This window comes from Fonsecaea monophora (assembly GCF_001642475.1).
Source record: "Fonsecaea monophora strain CBS 269.37 chromosome Unknown Scaff21, whole genome shotgun sequence".
In the NCBI taxonomy this organism is placed as follows: domain Eukaryota; kingdom Fungi; phylum Ascomycota; class Eurotiomycetes; order Chaetothyriales; family Herpotrichiellaceae; genus Fonsecaea; species Fonsecaea monophora.
Window position 1 is genome coordinate 307,404 of NW_019173952.1, and position 25,204 is coordinate 332,607.

Genomic DNA, 25,204 nt, shown 5'->3' on the forward strand with positions numbered 1-25,204 from the left:
CCCACCGAAGGCATGGCCCTGACGGGGTCCGAGAAGCTTAGCAGAGTAAAGTGGGAGTTTAAGCATCTGAGCCTCCACCCGCAGGTAAGCCTTTCAGCCTCTGAGCCCCGTGGACCCCTGGCTCGGTGCCTGAGGGGAGCCCCCAAGAGATAATCGTTTGAGCCTGAACCAATTGCAGGAAGGGGTTTGGTCAACTGGCGCTTACTCTCGTAAAAGCCACAATCAACACCACCAGCATCTAGAATGCTCATGATGCCCCTCGTCCCCCGAAATAGATGTCGTCAATAAGCCATGCCATACCCGATCTGGGACTTAGCGCTGTAACCGATGCTCAGCCCATCAGTCTCACTTGCAGATGGACTTTTTCCTTGGTCGGGTATCCGAGTACTGTTTGGGAGGGGCTTGTTGCGAGGGGGAACAACAATGGAAGTGCTCCCTGGGTATTCCCGTCTTATTATATTGATTCGTCAAAACCAATTCTCTTGAATGGTCACAAAATAGCGCTGGAAGGGTTCACTTCGCACTGTAAAGTCGCCAACAGATGGCGACCATCCGAAATCCAATATATCGTTGCTCCCTATCGCCATGTGCTCCGGCGTCCAGTTCACTCCCGCACCGCTGGGATCATCCTGCATTATGGCGTGGCTGCTCTCCCTCGTCGTGCTGCCGGTTGCTGCATGGAAAGATTCTGGTACTCGTGGATCTAGGCCCAATCCCGTATTGTTGTAGGGCTGCTCGCTTGTCGGGTCAAATGCCTCCATTGCATTCGCGTTGGCAGCACTGACTGAATAGTCTTGCACGAACCGTTCCATCGGAGTTGGATTGGCCATATCGGCGAATATGATTTCCTGCTTCTGCGGCACCTGGGTTGACTGTGCCTGTTGCTCCGCTCTTCGGGCCTTTGCTCTGGCCATGAGATGCCGCAAGGGTTTCCACAGCATTCCTTTCTGATACTTGGAGTTCATCATTCGTTGCCCATAGACCGATTCGACCGCGCGCCACGCTCGATCTACGTCGGGTCCAGGCGGTCTCACGCAGATCTCTGACAAAGCAAACGCCACTGACTGCCATTGCATATAGGTCCTGAATAGCCAACCCCATTTCGCCGTGTTTTCATTCTTCTCGAGCAGGTGAGAGAATTCTATCACTTCCACTGAGGTGATGAAGACTCGATCCCGGATTTCCGGCGGCATTGGTGAGGGTTCGTTGTTGTTGGAGTACGCTCGCGGATGGTGCACCATCAACCACATCTTGGCCAGGATGAGACGCGCGACCGTCGCAGCAACCCAGTAGATTGGTGTGTTCATGTCGCAGTGCCGTAAGTATTTCTCTTCGAGCCTCCGGTGACACTCGTCGATTAACCTCTCCTTTTCTTCAAGGGACAGGTCGGGAACTTGCTTTGTGCCGGGCCCAGGAGCGCCAAAGCTGAATCGACGCGAAAAGGCACTGATTTCATAGCGAATCAAGCAGAACGTCATCTCGGTCGCTCCGACTCTTTCTGCGGGCCAGAACTTCATTCCGGGATAGATATCGTCGTCGTTCAGGTTTGCAGGGACCTGAGTATCGTAAAACTCGTGGGAGAATGAAGGATCTACACCATGGTCTTCGGCAGCTCGATTGTCTAGCAGAGATATCTGCCACCATAACCGGCGTCGCATTTCCGTGTCAAATGGATTCAATCCGAAATGCGTTCCATCACGGTGGATGCCCAGCGACTGTGCCAGATGCATAGCTAACCCTCCCAATGCCCATACCAATCTTGAATCGTCACAATGCCGAACAAAGATGAGGAAAAATGACAGTGCCTGCAAGCACATGAGACTGGAACTGTTCAAAAAGTCCGCACGGGCCAACGCTTGTTCTGTTGCAAACCGGTACTTCTTTATTAGTGACTGCTTGTCCTCATCCAATAGTTGCTGGCACTGCTCAGGAGTCAAGCTGACTACGGCACCAAAGTAGATGGCAAACAACAAGGCTTCTGCTGGCTTGGAGACTCGATCGATACTGCTCGCAGCATTCATGAGAATTGTTCTGGCTGTAGGTCGATGGAGTATCCTGACCACCGGGTCCACATTCTCTTTGAAAACTTCCCAAAGAATGAAAATTTGACTCGGAGTGGGATGTAGCTCTCTCAGATCCTGCATGACTGATGAGTAACCAAATAGGAAGGCTTGGTGGTTCGACTGGCGATCGGTTTCGGGGGAAAGAACCTCATCTTCGTCGTCGGTGCTTGACGGGTCGAGCAAGTCCCGCATTTCAGCAATCTGTCAGAACGAACCTGTTAGCAGGTCTTACCTCGCACAAGCCAAGAGACAACAAACCTCATCGCTCATGCCTGTCCAAAACGCGTTGTTCACATAGCGGCTGCGATCCTCACTGATCACGAGGCGACCGAGATGCTTGTCAATAGACTGTCTTTTCGACTCCGAGCGATCGGAGGCTGGTGAATCGCTTGGTTGTACATCGCCGAAGCGTGCCCGGATATCTGTCGAACCTGCGGGAGTGGGCGACACAATGCCGTTCTCGTCCACCTGCGCACCAAGACTATGAACCACGCCTTCCAGTCTGCGCAGCCGTGCCAACAGCTCCGCATCGGGTGGCTTTCTCGGTTTTCTAGGTGCTCTTCCAGGACCAGGAAAAACACACTCTATCCCCGCTCTTATACAGTTGGCGCATGGGTTTTCTTTGTTACACCGAACTTTTCTGCGACGACATGTGACACAACTCCGTGGGTTTAGGCGAGGTGCAGATGGATTGGAGGTCGGATCATTGTCTGTCGCGGCTTGAGCAGCGACCATACCAGAGTCGGTTATCGAAGCTTCAGCGCCGGACTGAGCGCCTTCATCGACGGATTGTGACATGTTCGGAGTACGGAGCCAGTAATGGACCTCATGCGCGACTCATGTCGAACACTTGTGGGGAACTGTCCGACAGGTACAGAAACGCGGGAAAGGAAGAGTGCTCGAGTGAAGGTCGAATAGAAGAGGGAGCGAAATCATATTACATGCTAGATGCGTCACCAAGTTTGGATGTTGCTGAAGTCTGTCGAGGGAGATCATTCCGCCCCTCCCTTCTTCGTACGAGACCTGTCTCCACCAGTGTTTTTCGCACAAACTGGCTTTCTTTGTTTGTTGTTAGTGGCAGGCCTTGTTCCTTCGGGAATCCGGGGATTCTACTGCCTCCGGAAAGGCTGGGCATCTGCCCTCTACAAGTTTCCGCTACATCACAGTGAAGATCGACTCCACTGAGATCGGCTGATTGGGGGCACAAACAAGGAGTACAGAACTACTGTGGCCGTCGTACAAACATGGTGCACTTGTACGGATCCCTCTTATATGGACAAGATCTGGTGGTTCCATGGAGATTCCAGATGAAATATATGAGCGATTTATGGACTCGCCTCGGCTCTGTTAAAGGATCTCTGACACCGACCGATTTCCGTACCCATGTCCAGCCTATGCATGGTCTGTCTTGACCTACAAGCAATCGACTTCTCATGAACGTCTTCAATCCATACCGTACAGACACTGCACTGGCTGACTAGCCAATGCATAATCCATCTCGTCCTGCATCAACCTGGGAAGATCCGCAAATCAAAAATACAAAGTCACATCGCAATGCAAACATCCAAAGAGAGAGCCAAACCCGAAGTACTCCACGCTGTCAACAAATATGGGAGCCCAGAACATAATCTCATCAATTGATGCTTGGGAGAATTGCAGAGGTCCAGCAACGATCAGAAGTAACACCTTCATTGACTGTGAGCCCTCAAAAGAACCTGGTCACGCCAATTAGCTCTGATCTGTCTTCAGCCCGACCATGACATCGAACGTACGCTGCTATTAGCTGCCGACATCGGATCGGGCTCGCCATCTGTGCCCAATGAAGGACTCTCAACACTGCCATGATTCACTGGCCCTGACGCCGTCACCGACCTCTCGCTGAACGGGGGCCTCAAGCTCGATGTCCCTCGAGAATCCCCAACTTTTGAATGTGCGTCCTTTCCGTCCGCACCACCGCCAGTGCCATTACGAGCTCCATTGGATTTAGATCGTGCCTGCTTGTTGAAAATATCGGTCACCCTGTCGGAAGCCACTCGCAGAATCGTTTGCATAAGCAGGTTCTGTTTCAGTGGTTTGGACAGGTATTCGTCCATCTGTGCCTGGATGCATTTCTCGCGATCTCCGAGCATGGCGTGGGCGGTTAGAGCGACGATGGGCGTTCTGGGCAGTCCCCTCTCCTTTTCATACTGCCGAATCTCTCGTGTGGCTTCGAACCCACCCATCACTGGCATCTGCACGTCCATAAGTACAATGTCGAATCGGTTGTTTTTGATGGCATTGACGGCTTCCAACCCATTGCCCACTACCGTCACCACATGGTTATATTTTTCCAGAATTTTGATGGCGACCTTTTGATTGACCTCGTTGTCCTCAGCTAACAACACGTTGAGGGATTTCTTGTAGTCCTTGATGACGGGCGTAGACCGGCCCTCCAAAGCCGGGATCATGCAATTACCCAGATCGATCAATTGACAGGGCGTGGTCATGTATGAAGCGATACCAAGATCAAGTACAGTCTTGAGGCTGATAGACACAGTAGGGTTCAGTAAAACCATGGGCATGTACTTGAATTTGTCCAGTTCTCGCAGTTTCTGTGCAGTCTGGAGTTCATCAATGACGATGACATCATAGCCTCCGTCGGTGTTTTTGCGATTGCGTTCGGCGGTGAAGATGCCAGGATCTGGCACATCTGCTTCGTCTTTCACCACTCTGACTTGTAGCCCAAGCTCCTCGATCATTGCAGGGACGCGTTCAAAGAACTTGGACACGCCCTTGTCAACCACGAGAACCTTATGCTTTCGGAAAGGATAAAGCTGGGAACTGATGACACTGATGTCGTCCGTTGCGAATTTGACAATGCACGAGAAGTGGAATTCGCTACCGTGCCCGAAATCGGAGGTGACCCAGACTTGACCTCCCATGAGGTTGACCAGGCGCTTCGATATAGACAGGCCCAACCCGGTACCGCCGAATTTTCTTGTCGTTGAGCCGTCCGCTTGCTGGAAAGTGTCGAAGATCAGGTCGAGCTTGTCCGACTGGATGCCTATCCCAGTGTCGGAGACCACAAACTCGAACGGAAACTCGTCTGTTGCGCAGTTCGACAGAAGATCTTTGGATTTTTTGATCGTCACTTTGACTTCCCCCTGATCGGTGAACTTGATCGCGTTGCCTACCAGGTTGAGGATGATCTGTCTTAGCCGGAATGGGTCGCCAACGACATAGTCCGGTACCGAGTTGTCCACATCAAATGCCAAACATAATGACTTCTCGTTCGCCTTGACAGCCAAGGACTTCAACGCGTTAAAGACAGTACCCCGGATTGTGTATGGAATAGCCTCAATCGCCATACGGTTGGCTTCAATCTTTGAAATATCCAGGATATCGTCAATGATGGTCAGTAAGCTGTTTGCAAGGTTGTGAACCGTGTTGAGCATCTCTCGCGAGTGCGGTTTCAGATCGTCGGTGTCCAACGTCAGTTGTGTCATGCCAATGATGCCGTTCATAGGGGTCCTGATCTCATGGGACATATTTGCCAAAAATTCGGACTTTGTCCGGTTGGCTAATTCGGCGGCTTCACGCGCCGCCGTGTTTCTCTGTATGCTGTCTCTGAGATTCGAAATCATTTGGTTGATCTTCCTCTTCAATTCATCCATTTCACCGGACGCATTGACGCTGATCAGCTTTGAGAAATCTCCTTCCGTTGCCGCGTCCGTGATCTCACCAAATGCACGAACCTGCGCAGTCAGATTTTCGGCCATGGTGTTGACGTCCTCTGTGATCTCTTTCCATCGGCCACTGACATCGTGAACGTTGGCCTGGCCACCCATTTTGCCATTGACACCGACATCGCGAGCAACTCGTCGCACTTCATGGGCAAAGGTCGCCAAGCGGTCTACCATGTTATTGATAGTGACCTTCAGTGTCAAGATTTCACCTTGTGCTTGTACCTCGATTTTCTTGTCCAGATTTCCAGCAGCAATGGCTTGTGTGACGTCCGAGATACTTCGTACCTGATCTGTCAGATTCGAGGCCATCGTATTCACATTATCGGTCAAGTCTCTCCATTTGCCTTGGACATTATCGACCTTGGCCTGCCCTCCAAGTGTTCCGTCTGTGCCGACTTCTCTCGCCACTTTGCTGACTTCGAATGCGAAGGTGTTTAGTCGATCAACCATTGAATTGATGGTCACTTTCAGGTCGAGAATTTCGCCTTGGACATCGGCGGTAACTTTCTTCGACAAGTCGCCATTGGCGACAGCGGTGGTGACTGCAGCAATCTCTCGCACTTGAGTTGTCAAGTTCATTGCCATGCCGTTGACATTTTCGGTAAGGTCTTTCCAGGTACCTTCGACGTCGTGCACCGTAGCTTGACCTCCCAGAACACCGTTGGTTCCGACCTCTTTGGCCAGGTTTGTGACTTCCTGGGCAAACTGCTGTAGTTGATCAACCATATTGTTGATCGTAATCTTGAGTCGCAGAATCTCTCCTTTACAGCTCGCAGTGACCTTTCGCGTCAAATCGCCCTTTGCCACAGCTGTGGTCACCATTGCGATGTCTCGGACCTGTGTCGTGAGGTTGTCTGCCATTGCGTTCACGCTCTTGGTCAATTCATTCCAGGTACCTTGGACACCTTCGATCTGGGCTTGTCCACCTAACACGCCTTCCGTTCCGACATCAGTGGCAACGCGAGTGACTTCGGTGGCGAACGTTCTGAGTTGGTCCACCATGGTGTTAATAGTATGCTGTAGTTCAAATATTTCGCCCTTTGCGCGACTTTGTACTTTTTGACTGAGATCACCACGTGCAACGGCCTTGGTGACGGTTGCAATCTCCCTGACTTGGTCTGTCAGGTTCGCTGCCATTATGTTGACTGCTCAAGCGTTAATTCAGATCCTTTCCACAACAAATTAGAAGCTTTACCGTTGTCCGTCAACTCCTTCCATATGCCATGCACTCCGCTGATCTGAGCCTGTCCACCCAGAATGCCTTCGGTTCCCACTTCGCGGGCGACACGAGTGACCTCGCTGCCGAAGATCTCCAGCTGATCCATCATCGTGTTGATGGTGACTTTGAAGGCCGCAATTTCATCGTCCATTTCAGTAGCTTGGATCTGGACTCGTTTGGACAAATCGCCATTGGCAACCTGTGTGATGATGCCACCGATCTCACGCAAAGCTTTTTGGAACGCCTCGTTTGCTTGCTGGTGTTTCCGCAGCTCCCTCTCCAAGATCGAAACGTCTTCATTTTCCACCCTCATGAAGGCTTGTTTGGCCTGCTCTTCCGAATTCCGTAGACCACGACTGATCTCTGCAATTGTGTCTCGCTGACTCTTTATCTGCTCCGCCTGCCTCTCGACATGTTCTCGCAATATGCTAATATCATCTTCACTCACTGCACGGTCCGGTTCTGAAGGTCGAAAGGAATCTCTGGCAGCGAGAAGGTTGTTGACGCGCCTCGAATGATTGTAATTGATAGGTGTTCTCTCAGAAGAGTCTGCAGAGAAATCAGTGCCAGATTCGCCCAGAGAACCCCGTGGTTCCACTGGGCGGGACAACGGCGAAGCCGGGCTCTGAAATTCACCTGGAGTATCTGGCAGTGAGCGCCCAACAACATCCGCCCGAGATTCCAGGTAGTGTATCCGTCTTGCAAGAGCGGCTATTTCAGCTTCGAAGTCTTCTTTTCCCGGTGTATCGTCTCCAGGGAGCTTGTATGGTGGAAGCTTCAAGCCATTGGTGTAGGTGGACGAGGTCGAGCCCTTGGCCAATCCACGCAGAATTGCCGCAGCGGCTGCCAGTGTCTCGTCCGGGCGAGACATGGACGATGCGAAATCCTCTATAGAGTGTTCCTCCTCATGAGGCGCGGTCGAGACAGGATGGTTGCAGGCGGTTTTGGTATGCCAAAGGGCCCTGGTTCTAGGCCGCGTCCAGCAGCGTACACAAAATGGCCGGAGAGCCACCTTGTTCACCGAAGACGATTTCGCGGGCAAGTGATTGGTGATGGAGAAGGAGATATTACGCTCAACAGAGTCGTCGATAGGTACGAGAAGTTTGGTGGTTGCAGAGTGGGAGATATCTTGTAAGCTGGTTAACTCGATCGACTCCGACAGATAGTACAGGGTTGGTTGGATGGATTAGACTGGGCGACGAGTGGGATAGATCTGGGCATGCCCAAAAAGACGCTAGGTGCGAAGCGGATAAACGGCAAAATGTGTCGCCCAAGCAGAATGACTTAACAGGGTCTGAAGGCGACAGAAGGGAGGGCCCTCGGGCGCAGAGTGTAAAGTGTACGGTGAGGAACGTAGGGCGGGAGGACGGAGAATAGGAGTAATGATAGGGAAAAAATGTAGGGTGGTTTTCTCGATCCAGAGGAAGGGAGGAAGGTCTGTTAGTGGGAAAGGGAGGGTGGATGGTGATGGACTGTCCACCGCAAGAGAGGCGCAACTACTGTGAACCTCCTGAGAGCGAGATCGTCGCTGCAGATGCCCAAATGGCATCAGCGGGCACAAAAGGGACAGCCAGGGAGAGGTACCGGGCGAGGTGGGAAAGAGTACCTCTTACAAGACACGCCTGGGGCCGCCACGAGCCACAACCAACGGGCACCGCCCAAAATTGAGGCTGCATGAAGTTGGTGCCCCAAACCGACCCGAGGTGCCCCTGGGATGGCGCGCATTGGTTCCCTTGGGCCCCGTCGCGGGGACATGGGGGAGCGGTTTAACCCAATCCTCAATTAGCCACTCGGCAAGCCCAATCCAAGCCTCGACTCGACTCGACACAACCCTTGGCTTTGAATGGCATGTGGGTGCCTCGCGATAATTAATGCGAAGGCGATCTATGCTTTTTGCCTGGATACTGGATAGTGATTCTAGGTGGTCATGCAACCGACGAGTGGAAGCTAGAGCCGTTGCTACACCAGGACCTAGAGAGTACCTGCGTGGGCAGAATACAACTAACACATTTTATTCTGAATGCACAATTTGGGTTCAAGCTGAAACGGTGTGTCGAAACTTACCCAGATCACTGTCCTCTCCTTAGCATTGACGATCGTCTTTGGCGGTGTAGCCACATGTACGAGCATGACCAGCGTGACCAGTGTGGACGAGTAAGGCGAGGCAACTGTTCTTGCTTTCAGGATCTTCATCTCTGCCACCATCTCTGCCACTGTCACCAAGCACGACCAGTACCCGTCTCTGCTTTGAAAATAACAGAAGATCCAACGGTGTCTACGACAGACAATGCGGATAGATAGGAGTTTGAACCTGCAAGGCCGCCAACCACCACACTCATATAACATCCCGCCAGAGGGAACAGGGACCTCGTCAGCTGCATCCAGTGATGCAAAAACTTCCCGACACTCATTGGCTGGAGGATTGGAAAGGCTACACTTATTCTCTGAGGCACGGGTAGTGAGCCCCCAACGGCAATCTCATCCGTAGCGAGACCTTGGTCCCATGTCTCGCCTGGCAGGATGACGTCTTTGTCACACGTGAACTAGTCGGCAGACTGCCTCAATGAGTGGGAATTCCCTGGTCCAGTCTTCGTCTCAGGGAGATTAAGTGATTGATCGCTTTGGATGATAGTTTGTACTGATCAGGCTGAAAATTTGATAACCATCAGCCGGCGAGCCTGTGGAGAAAATAAGTAGTACAGCGAAGTAATGACTAGAATACCCCTAAGTTATTTTGTTTCTTACTCAAAGTTTTAGGAATGAAACCGTAGATTTTATTCTCTAGTTACAACTACGAGCTAATAAGCTACATAATGATAGTAATATTTAACAATAATCCCTGAGAAAGGGTAGTAGAAAAGTATCTTGGAATTCTATAAAGGGAGGATAATGCGGTCTGACTACGGTGTTTAGTTTGGGGTGCTGCACCGACGTTTTTTCCGCAGGCTCGGCGGGTTCGAACGTCCAGAATTTTCACAGATCAGAATGCTCTTGAACATGTTGTATTACCATAGCCGGGATGAGTGCTCTAACCAATCTTGCGAATCCCTCGTGTCTGTCCAACGGCCGAACTTGCGGCCAATTCCGAATTAGAGCTGGTTTCTCTCACACAAGCATTCTCTCTTTCATATCTGATCTAGAAGGGTGCATTGTTGCAGCAGGGTCGCCATAAGTGAAGGATGCAATATGATATATTCCTATAGGGACATATTTGGGAAGAACGAAGTGACGAAATTATCCTGATGTGACCGACATCGTTAGATTAACATGGTCCAGCAGTGCTAGGCACAACTATCAATTTCCACAGAAACCCTGACTAAAGATTATGATACATTACGACGAGGCATGATTAGAGACTTAAGCCCTCCAATGCTTCTAGAAACCCTGCAATAGCTCCAGCGCCCAGAAGACCCTTAGTGGCACTTTCGCGGATATTTTGCTTTGTGGATTTCTCCCTCGAGTGCCTCTTCTCATCATGGATGCGTGATGTGGTGTTATGTTGGGACAATCGGGACGGTGATCTTGCGGATTTGCCATCTTGAGACACCGGTCTCGGCGATAGGCCCATCCGGGTGGAGGACTGAGGAATGTATCGAGTCTGAGAAGAAGGAGGTAGGTATCCAGTGAGTTGCGGATACCCATGTTGTTGTATCAACGGATGTCCCTGTGGATGCATTTGGCCGCCATATCGTCCGAATGCAACTGCCTGTGGAGGCACCATTGAATTCGGGGCATTATGCATCTGTGCTGGCAGTAGAGGCGACGAGACGCTGTGGTGGATCGGGTTCTGATCGGGTGTTACCCAGGGACGATGGCCGGGTGGGTGGTATGCAGGAGATGACAGTCTTGATGCCGTTGACTGAGCCGACGTCACGGAGGGCTGAGTTGAGGGCGGACGGTTGACACCAGCGGGAGCAGCTGTGATCCATGGCGGTGGTTCAACTGGCGGCGTGAAGGCGTGTGCTACGGGTGCGTCTCCCCCAGCAGCTTGTATCTTCCGTTCGACACCAGGGCTGCCGCTACTCCGGCGCCGAGGTTTGGGCTGGGCCATTTCGGCTTCGGAGGCAGATGATTCTGAACCTGAGTCAAGCACGTATCGCCGCGAGGATCGCTTCTTGGAGCTAGGGCTACCTCCGGGGGAATCCTCCATGTCGCTGCTTGCTGCACTCACGCTTGGCTGGTAACCAGAGTACTGCTTCCGTCTCTTGAATGCTTCATGGCGTGCAGAGGCAGAATTCGGCTTCCTCCAGTCGGTCGTTGTGCCTTCCAGGTAATAGCCACGAGGGCTCCCGTCACGCTCTCGATATCGTTCATGGAAAGGGGTCTCCTCGTCCTCCTCATTGAGATTGTGCACTGAAGGGGCGTATCTGGAACCAGAGTCACGGTTGTGGCGCCTCTCTCGAATCTCACGCCAAATGGTCCATCTTTCGAGGAGAGGGTCGATCGCGCGATCGGATACCTGAACCATATCTCGAGGAGAATCTCGAATTTGATGAAGCATGTGATCAAGCTCGCCGAGAGAAAACACTGGTAGTCTCACCAAAGCGGTCGAGGGGGGGTGCTCGGGAGCGATGGGGCTAGAGTTGTGTTGAGAGCTGTCTACAGAAACCGCCAGCGACTGGTCGTCATGCACGGCGCCGTTGTTCATGGATGATTTTCTATCTTCCTCCTCTTCTCGCTGCGAGGCCTCAAATAATGCGTCCATATTACTCATCTGCCAGTATCGGACAATCAATGCATTTTGGGCCTCTGCGCGTTCCTGAGTGATCTCTTCTTTCTTGAAAGAGACTTCTTCCGGGGAGTCGCTGCAATTTCATCGTTAGTAATTGTCTCCGATACACTTGACGAAATGTCAAACCTTCGTGAGGTGGACGCCATCACCTTTCCTAGCTGGACTATCTGCAGCATGACCGACAGGCTTAACTGAAGACTTTCGAGTTGTGCGAGCAGATATATAACCCTGTGTTTTCTGAATGTCCTTCTGAACCTCTGTTGAAGAGTGTAGGCAGTTGTGCTGGCTGTGTCCTGCGCACTCACACGCACCCACATGTCCTTGATCTCATCAAAGACTCTTGTGCTTTCATCTGCAATCGATTTTGCTGTCTCGATAGCTTCCTGGGAGTGAACTGAGTCTGTTGCCTGAAGAACTTGACCCGTGTGCTTCAGCATCATCGAGAACATTGTGACGCCCTTTGATATGCTCTTGACCTCGAGGCCCGCATTTGAGAACTCGGAACTAATCGCATTGAGAAGCAGCGAGAGTCTGAAGCCCGCACCGGCGACGTCAATAATGGGCGTGATGTTGCCTGCGCAGGAGTCAGAGTCAGTTTCATCAGACTGGGTAGGGACTCGACTTGGAGATGACGTACTTCTTGCGGTCATGCTGGATGCGCCTTGAGCAAGGAAAGCCAAATATTGATGGAATTAAGGGAACTAGCCCAAGAGGTAGATATCAGCAGTGTTGAATCAAGGTTGCCGATATTCCCAGATGATATGGCATGAGCGAACAAGTAGGCACACAAACAATGGTTGCGAACACGAGGCTGCATCCTGGCTGGGAAGGTCATAACGTCTGGGGAGGTTTGGTGGGGGAGAGGGGCTAAAACAGCGCACGCCAAAGCAGAATATCGCTGTAGTGAGGCTGATGGGCTACTTGATTGTTGAGGGGATTTGATGCAAAGTCTCCAACAGAGCAGGGGTTCTGGAGGTGAGAGTGAGTTGTAACTGGCCGGCTTGCAAACTCTGTTCTGCATCAGAAATGGCCTCGCGCGCCACAAATTTGACACATTGGTGCACATTGCATGATGAGGCAGTGAGGAGAGTTCTGTAGCGTTGAGACCAAAAGGCCTGATCTGTCTAGGACCAAAGTTCCCCAGTTGAGAAGTAGAATGACAATGGCGAGGGGGAATGGAGATCGGGAACGTGTCTATTATGAATCACATCTCTGGTCTCCATCTTGGTGCCATCTTTCATATTATGCTACTAAGATATGGATCTCAAACTAGGGGCAATTGTTCTTTTGGATCATGGTGCCGGATCCTTCGTCTCAGCATAGCATCTGAGGCTTGGCACTGGTGCAGTCTTGGTATGTGATGGAGCCATAAGGTGGATGAAAGCAGATGAGTTTCGAGCTTTGCAATCATACAAGCAGTTCTTGTAAAGGTATTCGTAGGGGGTGTCTCACAGGATAAACATTCGCAGAGGTGCACCGTTCATCGCCCCATTAAGTCAATCCAACTCCCGGTTTACGCAAGCACAACACCAGGGTACCTCAATATGCGGATACTGCCGCCAGCCACCCTCGATTTGAATGACCAACGAAGGGAAAAAACCATGTGAATTATGGGGTGAGCAAATGAAGATAGTGTCTTTGGCATCTTCTGAGCCTCCTCGTCTCTTTCGCCTCCAGTTGGCATGCTGACCCGCCTCATGGTCAATAAGACCACGTTCGAGAAATGGAATGCTCCAGAGCGGGCTAAGTACTTGTCCCATGTACCTAAGATGCCATGGAAAAGGAAAAGGGGAGCTTCCCCTTCTCGCTTAAAAGTGGCGTTTTCGTGGGCTTTTCGGTGTTGGCGGTGTCGCTTTTTCCCAAGGCCCATACCTATCAAGGCACCCCAGGTACGCATCCCATCGAGTCCATGCTTGTGCCTTGGCCCGTCTTGGGCAAGGCCGCCTTTTTAAGCTACTCAGAGTTGCAGGCTAATTGTGCCGGGTCTGAGACCCGCATGGGCTTGGGGGTGGGTGCGTGGGCACTGGGCTCGCCCCTCGCACCAACACCTGTTGATCGTTTCTCTTTTACCCTTTCGTCTTTCGCCATCTCTCTCAATCTACCCGCACCTGGACCCCCGGCGTTGGGTCTCGTCAAGCCCTTCACCTGTGCAACTCTGAGTAAAGATTGTCGTGCTGTTGAGTTCTGGTATCTTTCGTTTGAACCTTTTCACTTTTACTCCATACATCCCGGCCCTACTCTCGGTCTCGACCGCAAGCGAACCCAATCCCCTCTATCGGTCCATCTAATTGCCTGCAACCTTTTGCCAACCGTCCTAGTGTTTTCACACCCACAACCTGCCTTGGGATTGACCTGCGTTCTTCGACCCTTCACACACGATCGTGAACGATTTCTACGTACGGCTGATCTACTGAGTTGTTTATCTGTCACCGAGACCAAATCACGAGCGCCTCCGAGCGTCCCAGAGCGCCCCTGCGTGCCCTTCAGCCATCTCGCAGTCTAGGACGCTGACCATGCGGCGTTTATGAAGCACCGATCGCGACGCTGAGAGAAAACTGGGAACACGACGCCTGCTGCAGTTGATATTGAGATGCAAAGAGCAAGGAAGGGTGTTCAGCCGCGGCCATGCGGATCTCGATACGAGAGCAGCTCGGACTGCTCGTCCTCTTTTGCTCCCTTACATCTCTGATGGTGCTTGCGCTCGCAGTGGTACGTCGCGTGGAAAATGTTGACAGCGGATGATACTGAGTGAAATATGGCCAGTGGTTCCAAAATTACAATTTCATTACCGGCATCAGGTCAGGGAAAATGCCTGCCCATCCTGAAGTCCTTCAGCGCTGATTGACATTGACAGGTTATCCGGACTGTCCTTGACGGCATCTCTCAAAGCAGCACAGTTCACGAGCGCACTACTGTTGTATGATTCACAGGCCAGGCTGATCAGTACGCGGCTGCTAATCCAGAGTGCTCTGGGAAGATATAATTCGGGTAATCCTTCCGAGAACCTTCTTCACTAAAGTGATAATGCTAATCATGACCACTGAGAAGGAAACACCTCAAACGAGAACTGGCAACGTTCTGTGAGTGACTTCCAGGGCGCTCTCGCCAATGGCAGCCTTCTGGTCCAGGCAATTCTATATCCCAATGCCTACAATGGAAACGAGACTGCGGTCAATGGGCTACTCAACGTCACTGCAATTGGATTGGACGGCACAATCAAACTACCCTACAACTATACGAATGGCTCAGCTGTTTACTTGGGAGACCCGGGCCTAGGCTACCCCTCCTCACTGTATCCAAATTTGACTTATGGCCCTCCACAATCAGGAACCAATTTTTCAACTCTATACTACAAAGGCCAAATCATTCGACCTGATGACACCCTGTTCCTAGGACCTTTGGTTGTGAATGAGACTTATTCCCTTCTGTCGCTCACAGTTCCCCTGATCAACAACACATCTCGGTCCGATGTCCTTGGCTGGATGACGGTTCTGGCCAATACTAATATGCTATACGAAATCCAGCAGTCACCTGAAGGACTCGATAAAACCGGGGAAACTCTTATTATTGGTCCAGCGTCGTCGAATAACCATTTTGGACAACAGGTCCGGGGATCTAGCAAGTCCTACCTGGAATCTCAACTAGTCCGGTATGTGCTACCACCGGCAAGCAATTCTACACTGGATTATCGGCACCAGGCCCGAAGTGGCGTCAACAATGCCACCGAGCCATTTCCAGCTTCAGGTTATCCGGCAGTCGTTTCTGCGTGGACCAAGGACAACCAGGCCATCAATAATGCGGGCGCCTATATTTCAACTCGGAATGAAGAAGGAAAACGAGTTTCCGCAGGTTATGCCACGCTATCTACCAAGTTTGTCGATTGGGTGGTTGTGGTAGAACAATCACACCACGAGGTGGTTGCCCCTATCGACCATCTGCGTGATGTTGTTCTCATCTGTGTCTTCTCTGTGACCGGCTTACTCCTGCTCGTCATGTTCCCCATGGCACATTATTCGATCACCCCAATCCGACATCTCGCAGCTGCAACCGCCAAAACGGTAGAGCCTTATCAACCTGACGATAATAGCGAATATTCCAGCACTTTCGGCCACCAAGTCGCGGAGATGGAGGACGTACTGGACTCTGATGAACGCGAGGTGGCTAGAAAAGAAGGCTTTTTCGGTGTTCTGACAAGGATTTCTAAACCAAAACAGTCAGATCGATCGACAACTCCTCGACACTTGCGGCGAAGAACATTCAGGATACCTAGGAAAGTTCCAGAGCGAAAACATCTCATCACTGATGAGCTTACGGAGCTGACTCGCACCTTTAACGAGATGTCTGACGAGCTAACGATGCAATACGAGCGTCTCGAAGAAAGGGTAAAGCAGCGTACAGCGGAGCTCGAGAAAAGCAAGAAAGCCGCCGAAGCAGCGAACCAGAGCAAGACGCTCTTCATCGCTAACATTTCCCACGAGTTGAAAACGCCTCTCAATGGTATTCTCGGCCTTACGACCGTTTGTATGAACGAGGATGATCTAGGCCGGATCCGGTCTACACTAAATACCATCTACAAATCTGGAGATCTGCTTCTCCACTTGTTGACCGATCTTCTTACCTTCAGCAAGAATGAGGTTGGCCAGCAGCTGTCGATTGACGAAGCGGAATTCAGACTCAGCGATCTGAGCACGCAACTGATGCCTACCTTCGAAAAACAGGCTCGCGAGGCACAAGTGGATCTCAAAGTACTGTTCCTTGGCACGAACGACGCTTTTGGTGACGCTTCTGAGTTGTCTGGAGAAAAGCTATATGGCCCAGTTGGCACAGGCCGCGTTAGGGACATGTGTCTATGGGGTGACAAGAACAGGATTTTACAGGTCCGTCTAGTCCCGGAAACTAAATTCATTCTACTAACTAGCTTCAGGTCCTGATGAACTTTGTCAGCAACAGTCTGAAGTTTACTCCTGCGCATGGCTCTGTCACAGTCCGTGTTCGCTGCATGGGTCTTGTTGAGAGCTTTCCTAGTAGAGCAGGAAGCGCGCGAAAGTCCTCCCTGAACTCAAGAAAGTCAAAGTCTTCGAGCAATAAGCGAGTACGGATGTCAGATGGCTCCCTGGTTCCACCAGATAGCGCCGATCATGACAAGAGTCGTTCGAATTCTGGGGGACTCGAAGACTCAAAACTTAGCATCAACGTGGCTGGAGGCACAACGCACATACCGAAGGTCGCAGAAAGGCAGCGATCAATGTCACCCCCACCAGTGAATACGAAAGATTTGAGCTTCGAATTCGAGGTTGAAGACACAGGTCCGGGGATTCCACCTGAACAGCAGAAAATGATCTTTGAACCCTTTGTACAGGGTGACCTAGGCTTGAGCAAGAAATACGGGGGTACTGGATTGGGTCTAAGCATCTGTGCTCAACTAGCGGCCTTAATGGGTGGTGACATTTCTCTCGACAGCAAAGTGGGGTTTGGCAGCAAGTTTACTATGCGGATTCCGCTTCGCTATGTATCAGAGCGCACCCCGTCAATGGCCTCCTCAACACGGAAATCCGCCTCCAAAGCCAGCAGTCTTGTTGGACAAGCCTTGCATGACCAACCCGACGTAACGCCGCACACCCACACTGGTTCCACGACATCCTTACCCTCAGCCCGGGATGATCAACCCAAACTAGCCGATGTTCCAAGGATAGTCGGCTTCACTCAACCTTATGTGGCGAAAGAGATAAAGAGTAGCGACGCATCTCAAGCAGGACTCAATGAGATAAAGAAGGTGGAGAATGAAGCTGCACAAAAGGGTCGAAAAGTGCGCGTGCTCGTGGCAGAAGACAATCAAGTGAATCAAGAAGTCGTCCTTCGCATGCTGAGGTTGGAAGATGTCTATGGTAAGTCCCCTGAACCAGTGTAATGCTACAATCTCACTGTCTGATAGATGTCACGATTGCGAAGGACGGACAAGAAGCATTTGAAAAGGTTCGGGAATCCATGGTGAGCGGGCAACGGTTTGATCTAGTATTTATGGACGTTCAAATGCCCAACCTTGATGGAATTCAGTCGACCAGACTCATCCGCGAAATGGGATTCAAGTCGCCTATTGTCGCCCTTACTGCGTTTGCCGAAAAGTCCAACGAGGACGAGTGCATGGCTTCCGGAATGGATTACTTTCTGGCCAAGCCGATTCGAAGACCTGCTCTCAAACAGGTCCTTAAAAAATATTGTGCAACAATTCCGGAGGAGGAATACGAGGGAAGTTCAACTGCGGTGCCTCGTTCAGACGAGAATGCAGCGCCACAAGCGAAAAACGGTCAGACCACATACAGGGAGCCCAATATTGACCCGTTGGACTCAGGCGACGTCTCACCACTATCATGATTGCTCCATCGCCGCGGTCCAGAATCAGCCATATCAATTGTATAACAGTACTCCTATTCATATTGGGTATAAGGAAAATGTGTGGAAGCTAGGCACTCTCATGCCAGGAGAGGTCACTACTGGTGGCCTATTGTTTGCCTGGGTATCCAAAATCTCAGATTTGTTTCAGATGGTAGTGCATATGGACAGCGATGGCGTGTGGAGTTGGGCTCTATACTGTTGGATATGGGCACTTTAAGACACATCTGAGTGCTACGGTCTGGAAAAAAGTTCAAGGTTCATGGGAGACGCAATTTATTAGGATTGCAAGTATCACAATTCACGGTTCCATATTGGGGTGGTAAGGGAGGGAGAGCCCCTCAATTCATAACTGAATACGAATATATCTGGCTGCACTAGCCAAGCAAGCCGTGAACGGGGCGTGGGTAACGAAAGACGAGTTCGAGTCGTGGAGCACGAATGGTGTGCGTAGTTGACATGGAACAAACTGCTGAATGCTTACAACACTAGAAGGGTGGCTCCAACGGAGTTCACTTGGTAACTTGCGAGACAAGGGCATTGGCCCTGCACCAATATGTACATACATCCTCGGTATACGTACAGTACCTCGTACAGAGCACAGGCTACCGTGGTCCGTGGGCGAATTAGGCGCAGGGACGCAAGATCGACCCACAGCATAGTGAGATCTGATCGATCTCGCTGGTAGATCCGATCCTCACTTTTCTTACATCATCACTGCCAACTGCCAAATTACTAGCATCAGTGAGATGCGTAGCTCTCACGAAAGGTACATTCTTTGGTTTCTGCTTCTTGCTGCACGCGTGAGTTGCTCCTCGATTTTGCGTATCGACCGCATGACTACGTGAACGATAGGTGGAAGTCGTCTCAAGACAAGCATTTCCAACCATGCGCAGAATGAAACGCAAACCAAATAACGTGGTAGTAACTGTCGACCCTGAGCACAAGAAGCCACGCTCAATCACAGTCTCCTCAAATCAATACAAGGACTCGACAAATGAGCTCAAGTACGGAATCATCCTCCCCAAGTACTATCCTCCGGAGATGACCAACGAGCGAGCCGAAGCATACAAGACCGGACAGATTGAGCGACCGATAGAGACACTGGAAAAAGCCGCCAAAGAAACACAAGCCGAGCGAGACCAAGTACCGCCAGGAAAATGTGTGGTTCACTGGTTCAAGTGTGATTTGCGGACGACGGACAACAAGGGACTGCACCTAGCAAGCAACATGGCAAAATTGCACAATGTGCCCCTGGTTTGCCTTTACTTGATCTCCCCTCAGGACTTCGAGGCCCATCTGACAGCTCCCGTACGCGTTGATTTCATTCTTCGTAACCTTGCTATGTTGAAGAGGGATCTAGATGATTTGGACATACCATTGTATGTTGAGACGGTGGAGAGGAGAAGGAATATCCCGTCTAAACTCGCCGACTTATGCGCGGCATGGGGAGCTTGCCATGTATTTTGCAACGCTGAGTACGAGGTGGACGAGCTCAGGAGAGAAGCTGCTATAACAAGGGGGTTTTTGGAGAGGGGAATATCAGTCAGCGTCATCCATGATACTTGCGTTGTCGAACCTGGCAAGCTGAAGAGTGGCTCCGGTGGTCCAATATCGGTCTACAGTCCCTGGCACCGAAAGTGGTGCACCTACCTCAACCAAAACCCCCAAGAACTGGACTATCTCCCTCCACCAGGCCACAACCCACGGTCTGCGAGGGAAAGTTACTCGAGGTTATTCAACACTGGTATTCCAGCGGCACCTCCCTCGAAGCAGCTGACCGAGGAAGAAAGACTGAGATTCAGTAGCATGTGGCCCGCAGGAGAAAGTGAAGCCCAAGATCGACTGCACAAGTTCGTGCTCGAGAAAATTGCCAAGTACCATGATACCAGGAACCTACCTGGAGGCAATGGGACGTCTGTTCTTAGCCCACATCTGGCAGCAGGTACAATTGCCGCACGAACAGTTGTTAGAGAGGCTCGTGATGCAGCTCCCTTGAAGAGAGTGACAGATGACCGGAAACAAGGACACTCAATGTGGATTGCCGAGGTAGCGTGGAGAGATGTGCGACCTTCTCCCATATGTTATGTCTTGGTCCAGGCTGACAGCGTCTGCAGTTCTATAAACATGTCCTATGCCACTGGCCGTATATTTGGTAAGTGCGTTGTGCTCATTCTTGTTAGTCATGATGGCTGAAACATCCTGCCAGCATGAATAAGCCATTCAAACCAGAATACAGCAATATCGAGTGGGAGTACGACATGGAACAGTTCGACAAATGGACCCAGGGCAAGACAGGTTTCCCAATAGTTGATGCTGCAATGCGCCAGGCAGTGTATACGGGATATATGCCGAATCGCTGTCGGATGATTGTGGCTTCCTTCTTGGCCAAAGATCTCCTCATTGACTGGCGCATGGGCGAAAAGTGGTTCATGGAGCACCTCATTGATGGTGACTTTGCGTCAAACAACGGCGGTTGGGGATTCAGTGCCAGCTGTGGCGTCGACCCACAACCCTATTTTCGCATTTTCAATCCGTTGCTCCAAAGCGAGAAGTTTGACGCCGAGGGAGGGTATATCCGTAAATGGGTGCCAGAGCTTGCTGATATCGAAGACAGCAAGGGAATCCATGACCCATACAACCGTGGCTACGGGAAGGTTGCTGAGACAAATGGCTATCCAAGGCCAATTGTCAATCACAAAGAGTCGCGAGACAGGGCTCTGGCGCGGTATAAAGCGGGTATTGGAAGGGATAATGCATGAAGACATCCAAGCTAAGTGCCAGTTCTTGCAGCTGGATTCGACCAGCTGAGGGTAATGAGAATATTGCATGGTTCGTTTGGAGTGCCAACACGTAGCCTTTGGGTTTCCCTTTGATTTTGCCCGACTCAAAGAGAAGAAGCGGGCCTTCGACCATGGTCGTCAGTTTACCTTAGCCGGGCCCTTGCGTTCGACCTTGCCTGCTTATATTCTGACTATGAGGTACTTCTTTTGAACCTGCCCAAGCACGGAGCAAACAGAAGGTCGTTCATTTTTAGTAAGTCGTCAATGTATTCAATTCCAGCTTTTGTCATAAGATGGAAACACCCTTCGGAGTTATGGTCAGAGGATAACAAGGGCGTGGCGCAGTGGAAGAGGTTGGTCTTCGAAAGAAGCTCCATGACTTTGGCGGTTGGGATATAGCCTCAGCGGCTGTTTCACAACATATGGGGACGGACAAATTGCGTGATAGGTATTCTGTTCAACGTGATAGCATCTGCTTTCAGACAGGTGTGATTGTCAGCCAGAAAAAAAATCAAAGTATTCTACCGTAGGGGAATTCTCTTTATTGTGCTCTCGTAGTTGGAGGGATTGGCCGGATATGCTGGAGACTTCATATTGAAGGATAGATAAGGTCTGGCAAACGATCACGTCCATGATATATGCTAGATACTTGTACTGGAGGGATTCGGAATGCTCGGTTCTAAGACGTGGAGAGCGGCAATCGGCAACAGACCATTTGCAGTCCCTCCCTCCAACCCACCGTCCCGCCTAATCCCCGTCCAGGCTTTCCTCCAACCAGCTGTCGAGACAACCTTCTAGCAAGGAGATCAGCGGGCAACTACAGGCATCACCTGCCCCTCCTTTGGCCTAGTAACGCCTTTCCTGCCGCCCCCTTCCCACTTCTAAACGCCCTTTTCATTCAAAAGCCTACGGATTGGATGAAGTTGGGGTAATTCTCGCATCACCCACAATGACCCCGGTAATAGCAGTGGCGGGAAGCGGCCACACTGCGGGTTTCGATGGGTTGCCCATCTTTCCTCTACGGTGGTCGCCTGTGAACTTTTCTCACACTTCCTTTACCGTGCAAATCTCCATCGACAGCTATCCTACGACGTCTTAAGGGTTGAGAACGAGGTCCATGGCTCTTCTCTTTCGTTCACCCTACTCAAGCCATGGTGAAAGGAGCGAAACGGGCACTTCAGTTGCCCAAGCAGCAACTGCTCATTCTAGCAGTATGCCGCTTCGCAGAGCCTGTCGCAATGACCTCGGTCTACCCATACATTGTGAGTCCCAAGGATCCAAATCCCCCAGCAATGTGATCGTTCATCCATACTGACTGTATTCAGCCGGAGATGATTCAATCCTTCAACGTCCCCAATGATAAAGTGGCCAAATGGGCCGGACTTATGTCTGCGACCTTTTCACTCTCACAATGTCTGACCGGAATCGCCTGGGGTCGGGCATCAGACCGTTTTGGGCGCAAGCCCATAATCATCCTCGCCCTGACTTGCACCATGATTTCATCCATATTATTTGGCTTCTCCAAAAATCTTGCCTGGGCCTTCATCACACGGTCTTTGCAAGGCCTCTCGAATGGGAATGTTGGGATCATTCGGACAGCTGTGGCAGAATTGGTACCTCAAAAGGAATTACAACCGAGGGCATTCAGTATTATGCCGCTCGTCTGGAACATTGGCAGTATATTCGGGCCGTCTTTTGGAGGATCTCTGGTCCATCCCGCAGAAAGATATCCAGAAGTGTTTGGAAAGCTGAAGTTGCTCAAAGAATATCCCTTTGCGCTGCCAAACCTCTTGATCAGCATTCTTTTCATGTGCGGGATTACTGCCGGTTTCCTTTTCTTACACGAGACCCTCGAGGAAAAGAAATTCCACAGGGACTACGGCCTGATAATGGGCAAATTACTGACCAACTCCTGCACCCGGAGGCCACGATCCAGGACCAGGACTTGGTCGAATACCGAGGAGTCGGATCCATTTCTCCCTGGGATTTCGAGTGAACTGTCCACACCGATATCTGGTTCCATTGTCGCGGCTGAGATCCCCAGACAGAACCCAGGCTGGGCGGAGGTCTTTTCCACACAGTCAAATATCAACCTGGGTGTGTACACGCTTTTGGCCATGCATTCGGTGGCGTACGACCAACTACTGCCAATATTCATGCATTATCCGGTGCAATCTATTCAAGACCCAGAGGTCCATCTACCTTGGAAGTTTGCTGGCGGATTCGGCATTGATTCCAATAGGATTGGCCTATTGTTTACTGTCTACGGCGTTTTTGGCATGCTCATCCAGTTCTTTGTCTTTCCCCCCTTTGCGAGGAGGTACGGCGTCTTGAATTGTCTCAAGACTTGCTGCCTAGCCTTTCCCCTGGTCTACATCGCGACACCTTTTACGGCCCTACTACCTACTGACTCGTCAAGGCAAGGTATTATGATGTTGTTGATGATGGTCAAGGGCTTTTGCGGCATCTTTGCGTTCCCTTGTTCCACCATTCTTCTTACCAATAGTGCTGCTAGTTTGAAGATACTAGGGACGCTGAATGGGGTGGCAACCAGTGTATCTGCCATTGGAAGAGCTGCCGGACCGGCTTTAGCGGGCGCTACGTTCACCAAAGGAGTTGATATCGGATATGTTGTAATTTCTTGGTGGATATTGGCCCTGGTCGCCATTGTGGGCGCCGTCCCAGTGTGGTTTCTGGTGGAGATGGAAGGGTTTGGGGGGGACTTGGACGATGATGAAAGTGACCAAGACGATGATGATATTTACGACGACGAAGACGACAATGACGACGACGCCAAAGCATCTTCGGTTGCCACCGCTGGAGCACATTCCCGGAAGTCCAGTGCGCCATCTGTTGCCGAAGAGGCGGTGGAAGACGACGAGGAGATGCCGGGATCTCGTCTTCTGACACCCGCTACTACGAGGACCTCGCAACGATCTTCTCGCCGCCACAGTCTCCAGCTTCGACGAGTCCCGAGCCCTATCGGATTTGGCCACGGTGTCATTCCACTCGGTGCCCGCAGATACAGCAGCGACCTCGGAGCTACAAGGAGTGGGCTGGGTGCTGGCGGAACGAGCTATTATTGAGCATCATCGGCGCGCAGCATCGAAGTTTGAACTACCAGGTCATGGTCGAAGAAGGAAGTTACAGATACAGCGTTCTTATTAGGCCCCCGAAAATCTTCATGTTTTTATGTCACAAGCGTGCTGCAGTACCCTTTAGGATCTGGCCGACCCCGTTTCGGACCTCTTGCACAATATCGGCAGCGTTCTGTACCTTGCTCACAAGCCCTACTCCAGCCCCTGCCCAGACGTTTGCCCTGTTGGTTGTCCCGAAGCCGCCATCCTCTCCCTCCACTGCCTCATTGTGCTTTTTTCTTATCAGCTCGATATCGATACCTTGGACGTGATCGGCATAGCTCTCCGTGACCAGGCTTCTTCCGTCATAAGCGTCAGGCCAGATATTCGGACCCTTGACATTGTCAAATAGTTTGCTTCGGACGGTGCTTTGAGCTCCATCCTTTGCTGCCAGTACCAGCTCTCGATATCCAGGAGGTGAGATGGTCTCTTTGGCTGCGAGAAACCTCGTCCCAATCACTACCCCCGATGCCCCCAGCGCGAATGCAGCTGCAGCACCGCGAGCATCTGCGATTCCCCCCGATGCGAGCAAGGGAATATGACCGAGACCCTTTTCGGCGAGAACATCAGCCGCCTCTGGTAGCACCGAAACGATACTGGCGCCTCTTTCGAATCCATGGCCGCCTGCATCCGCGCCCTGCATGATCAAAGCATCAGGCTTGGCCGTCTGGGCGACCTCGACAGCGGCGCTCACACTGCCGACTTGAATCCAGATCTTAGAATTGGGACACCGACCCCGGATCTCTGTGGACCAAGTGGCGTAATCCTTCAGATCCTTTGCAGCAAACAACCAGACCACAGTGGGTTGATATTTTGCGAGGATGGGAAGCACAGACTCGGCCTTGACGATGAAGGGTAACAGGCCCACGCCAACGGAGAGCATGTCACCTGGCGCAGTGGTGGCCTTGAGGTTGTCTGCCGCAATTCTCAGTTCTTTCTCCAAGTCGCTAGACATGATGGCGCCGATCATCCCGAGACCACCTGACTTTGTGACGGCGCTTGCGAGGTGCCCACCGGCAAAGCCGCCCATGGGGGCATTCACAATGAGGGGAGACGACGTCCATGGCAATTGGGACTTGAGGGGTTGCGCCATACTGGCTAGGGTCCAGAACTCGTGAAGAGAAAAGCTCGACCCGTGTCTATTTCAGATGACAA

At 51.4% G+C, this 25,204-nt stretch overlaps 6 protein-coding genes across 6 annotated transcripts; 3 read left to right on the forward strand and 3 right to left on the reverse strand.

The window, feature by feature from the left end:
• Positions 1–467: 467 nt before the first annotated feature.
• Positions 468–7,878, reverse strand: AYO21_04040 (hypothetical protein; the record flags this gene model as incomplete). Its single annotated transcript, XM_022654013.1, has 4 exons — positions 468–2,264; positions 2,322–2,600; positions 3,836–6,933; positions 6,984–7,878. 4 exons carry the CDS (start codon positions 7,876–7,878, stop codon positions 468–470), a joined length of 6,069 nt encoding a protein of 2,022 aa, XP_022513757.1.
• Positions 7,879–10,356: 2,478 nt separating this feature from the next.
• On the reverse strand, positions 10,357–12,389 carry AYO21_04041 (hypothetical protein; the record flags this gene model as incomplete). The annotated part of the gene is made up of 4 exons (XM_022654014.1): positions 10,357–11,812; positions 11,866–11,996; positions 12,051–12,313; positions 12,377–12,389. 4 exons carry the CDS (start codon positions 12,387–12,389, stop codon positions 10,357–10,359), a joined length of 1,863 nt encoding a protein of 620 aa, XP_022513758.1.
• Positions 12,390–14,364: 1,975 nt separating this feature from the next.
• On the forward strand, positions 14,365–18,111 carry AYO21_04042 (hypothetical protein; the record flags this gene model as incomplete). The annotated part of the gene is made up of 6 exons (XM_022654015.1): positions 14,365–14,448; positions 14,503–14,537; positions 14,594–14,682; positions 14,788–16,616; positions 16,664–17,624; positions 17,672–18,111. The coding sequence occupies 6 exons, from the start codon at positions 14,365–14,367 to the stop codon at positions 18,109–18,111; spliced, it is 3,438 nt and encodes a 1,145-aa protein (XP_022513759.1).
• A 906-nt stretch (positions 18,112–19,017) lies between these two features.
• On the forward strand, positions 19,018–20,891 carry AYO21_04043 (hypothetical protein; the record flags this gene model as incomplete). The annotated part of the gene is made up of 3 exons (XM_022654016.1): positions 19,018–20,193; positions 20,247–20,284; positions 20,339–20,891. The coding sequence occupies 3 exons, from the start codon at positions 19,018–19,020 to the stop codon at positions 20,889–20,891; spliced, it is 1,767 nt and encodes a 588-aa protein (XP_022513760.1).
• A 1,172-nt stretch (positions 20,892–22,063) lies between these two features.
• On the forward strand, positions 22,064–23,998 carry AYO21_04044 (hypothetical protein; the record flags this gene model as incomplete). The annotated part of the gene is made up of 2 exons (XM_022654017.1): positions 22,064–22,174; positions 22,238–23,998. 2 exons carry the CDS (start codon positions 22,064–22,066, stop codon positions 23,996–23,998), a joined length of 1,872 nt encoding a protein of 623 aa, XP_022513761.1.
• Positions 23,999–24,107: 109 nt separating this feature from the next.
• Positions 24,108–25,142, reverse strand: AYO21_04045 (hypothetical protein; the record flags this gene model as incomplete). The annotated part of the gene is made up of 1 exon (XM_022654018.1): positions 24,108–25,142. One exon carries the CDS (start codon positions 25,140–25,142, stop codon positions 24,108–24,110), a length of 1,035 nt encoding a protein of 344 aa, XP_022513762.1.
• Between the last annotated feature and the right edge of the window lie 62 nt (positions 25,143–25,204).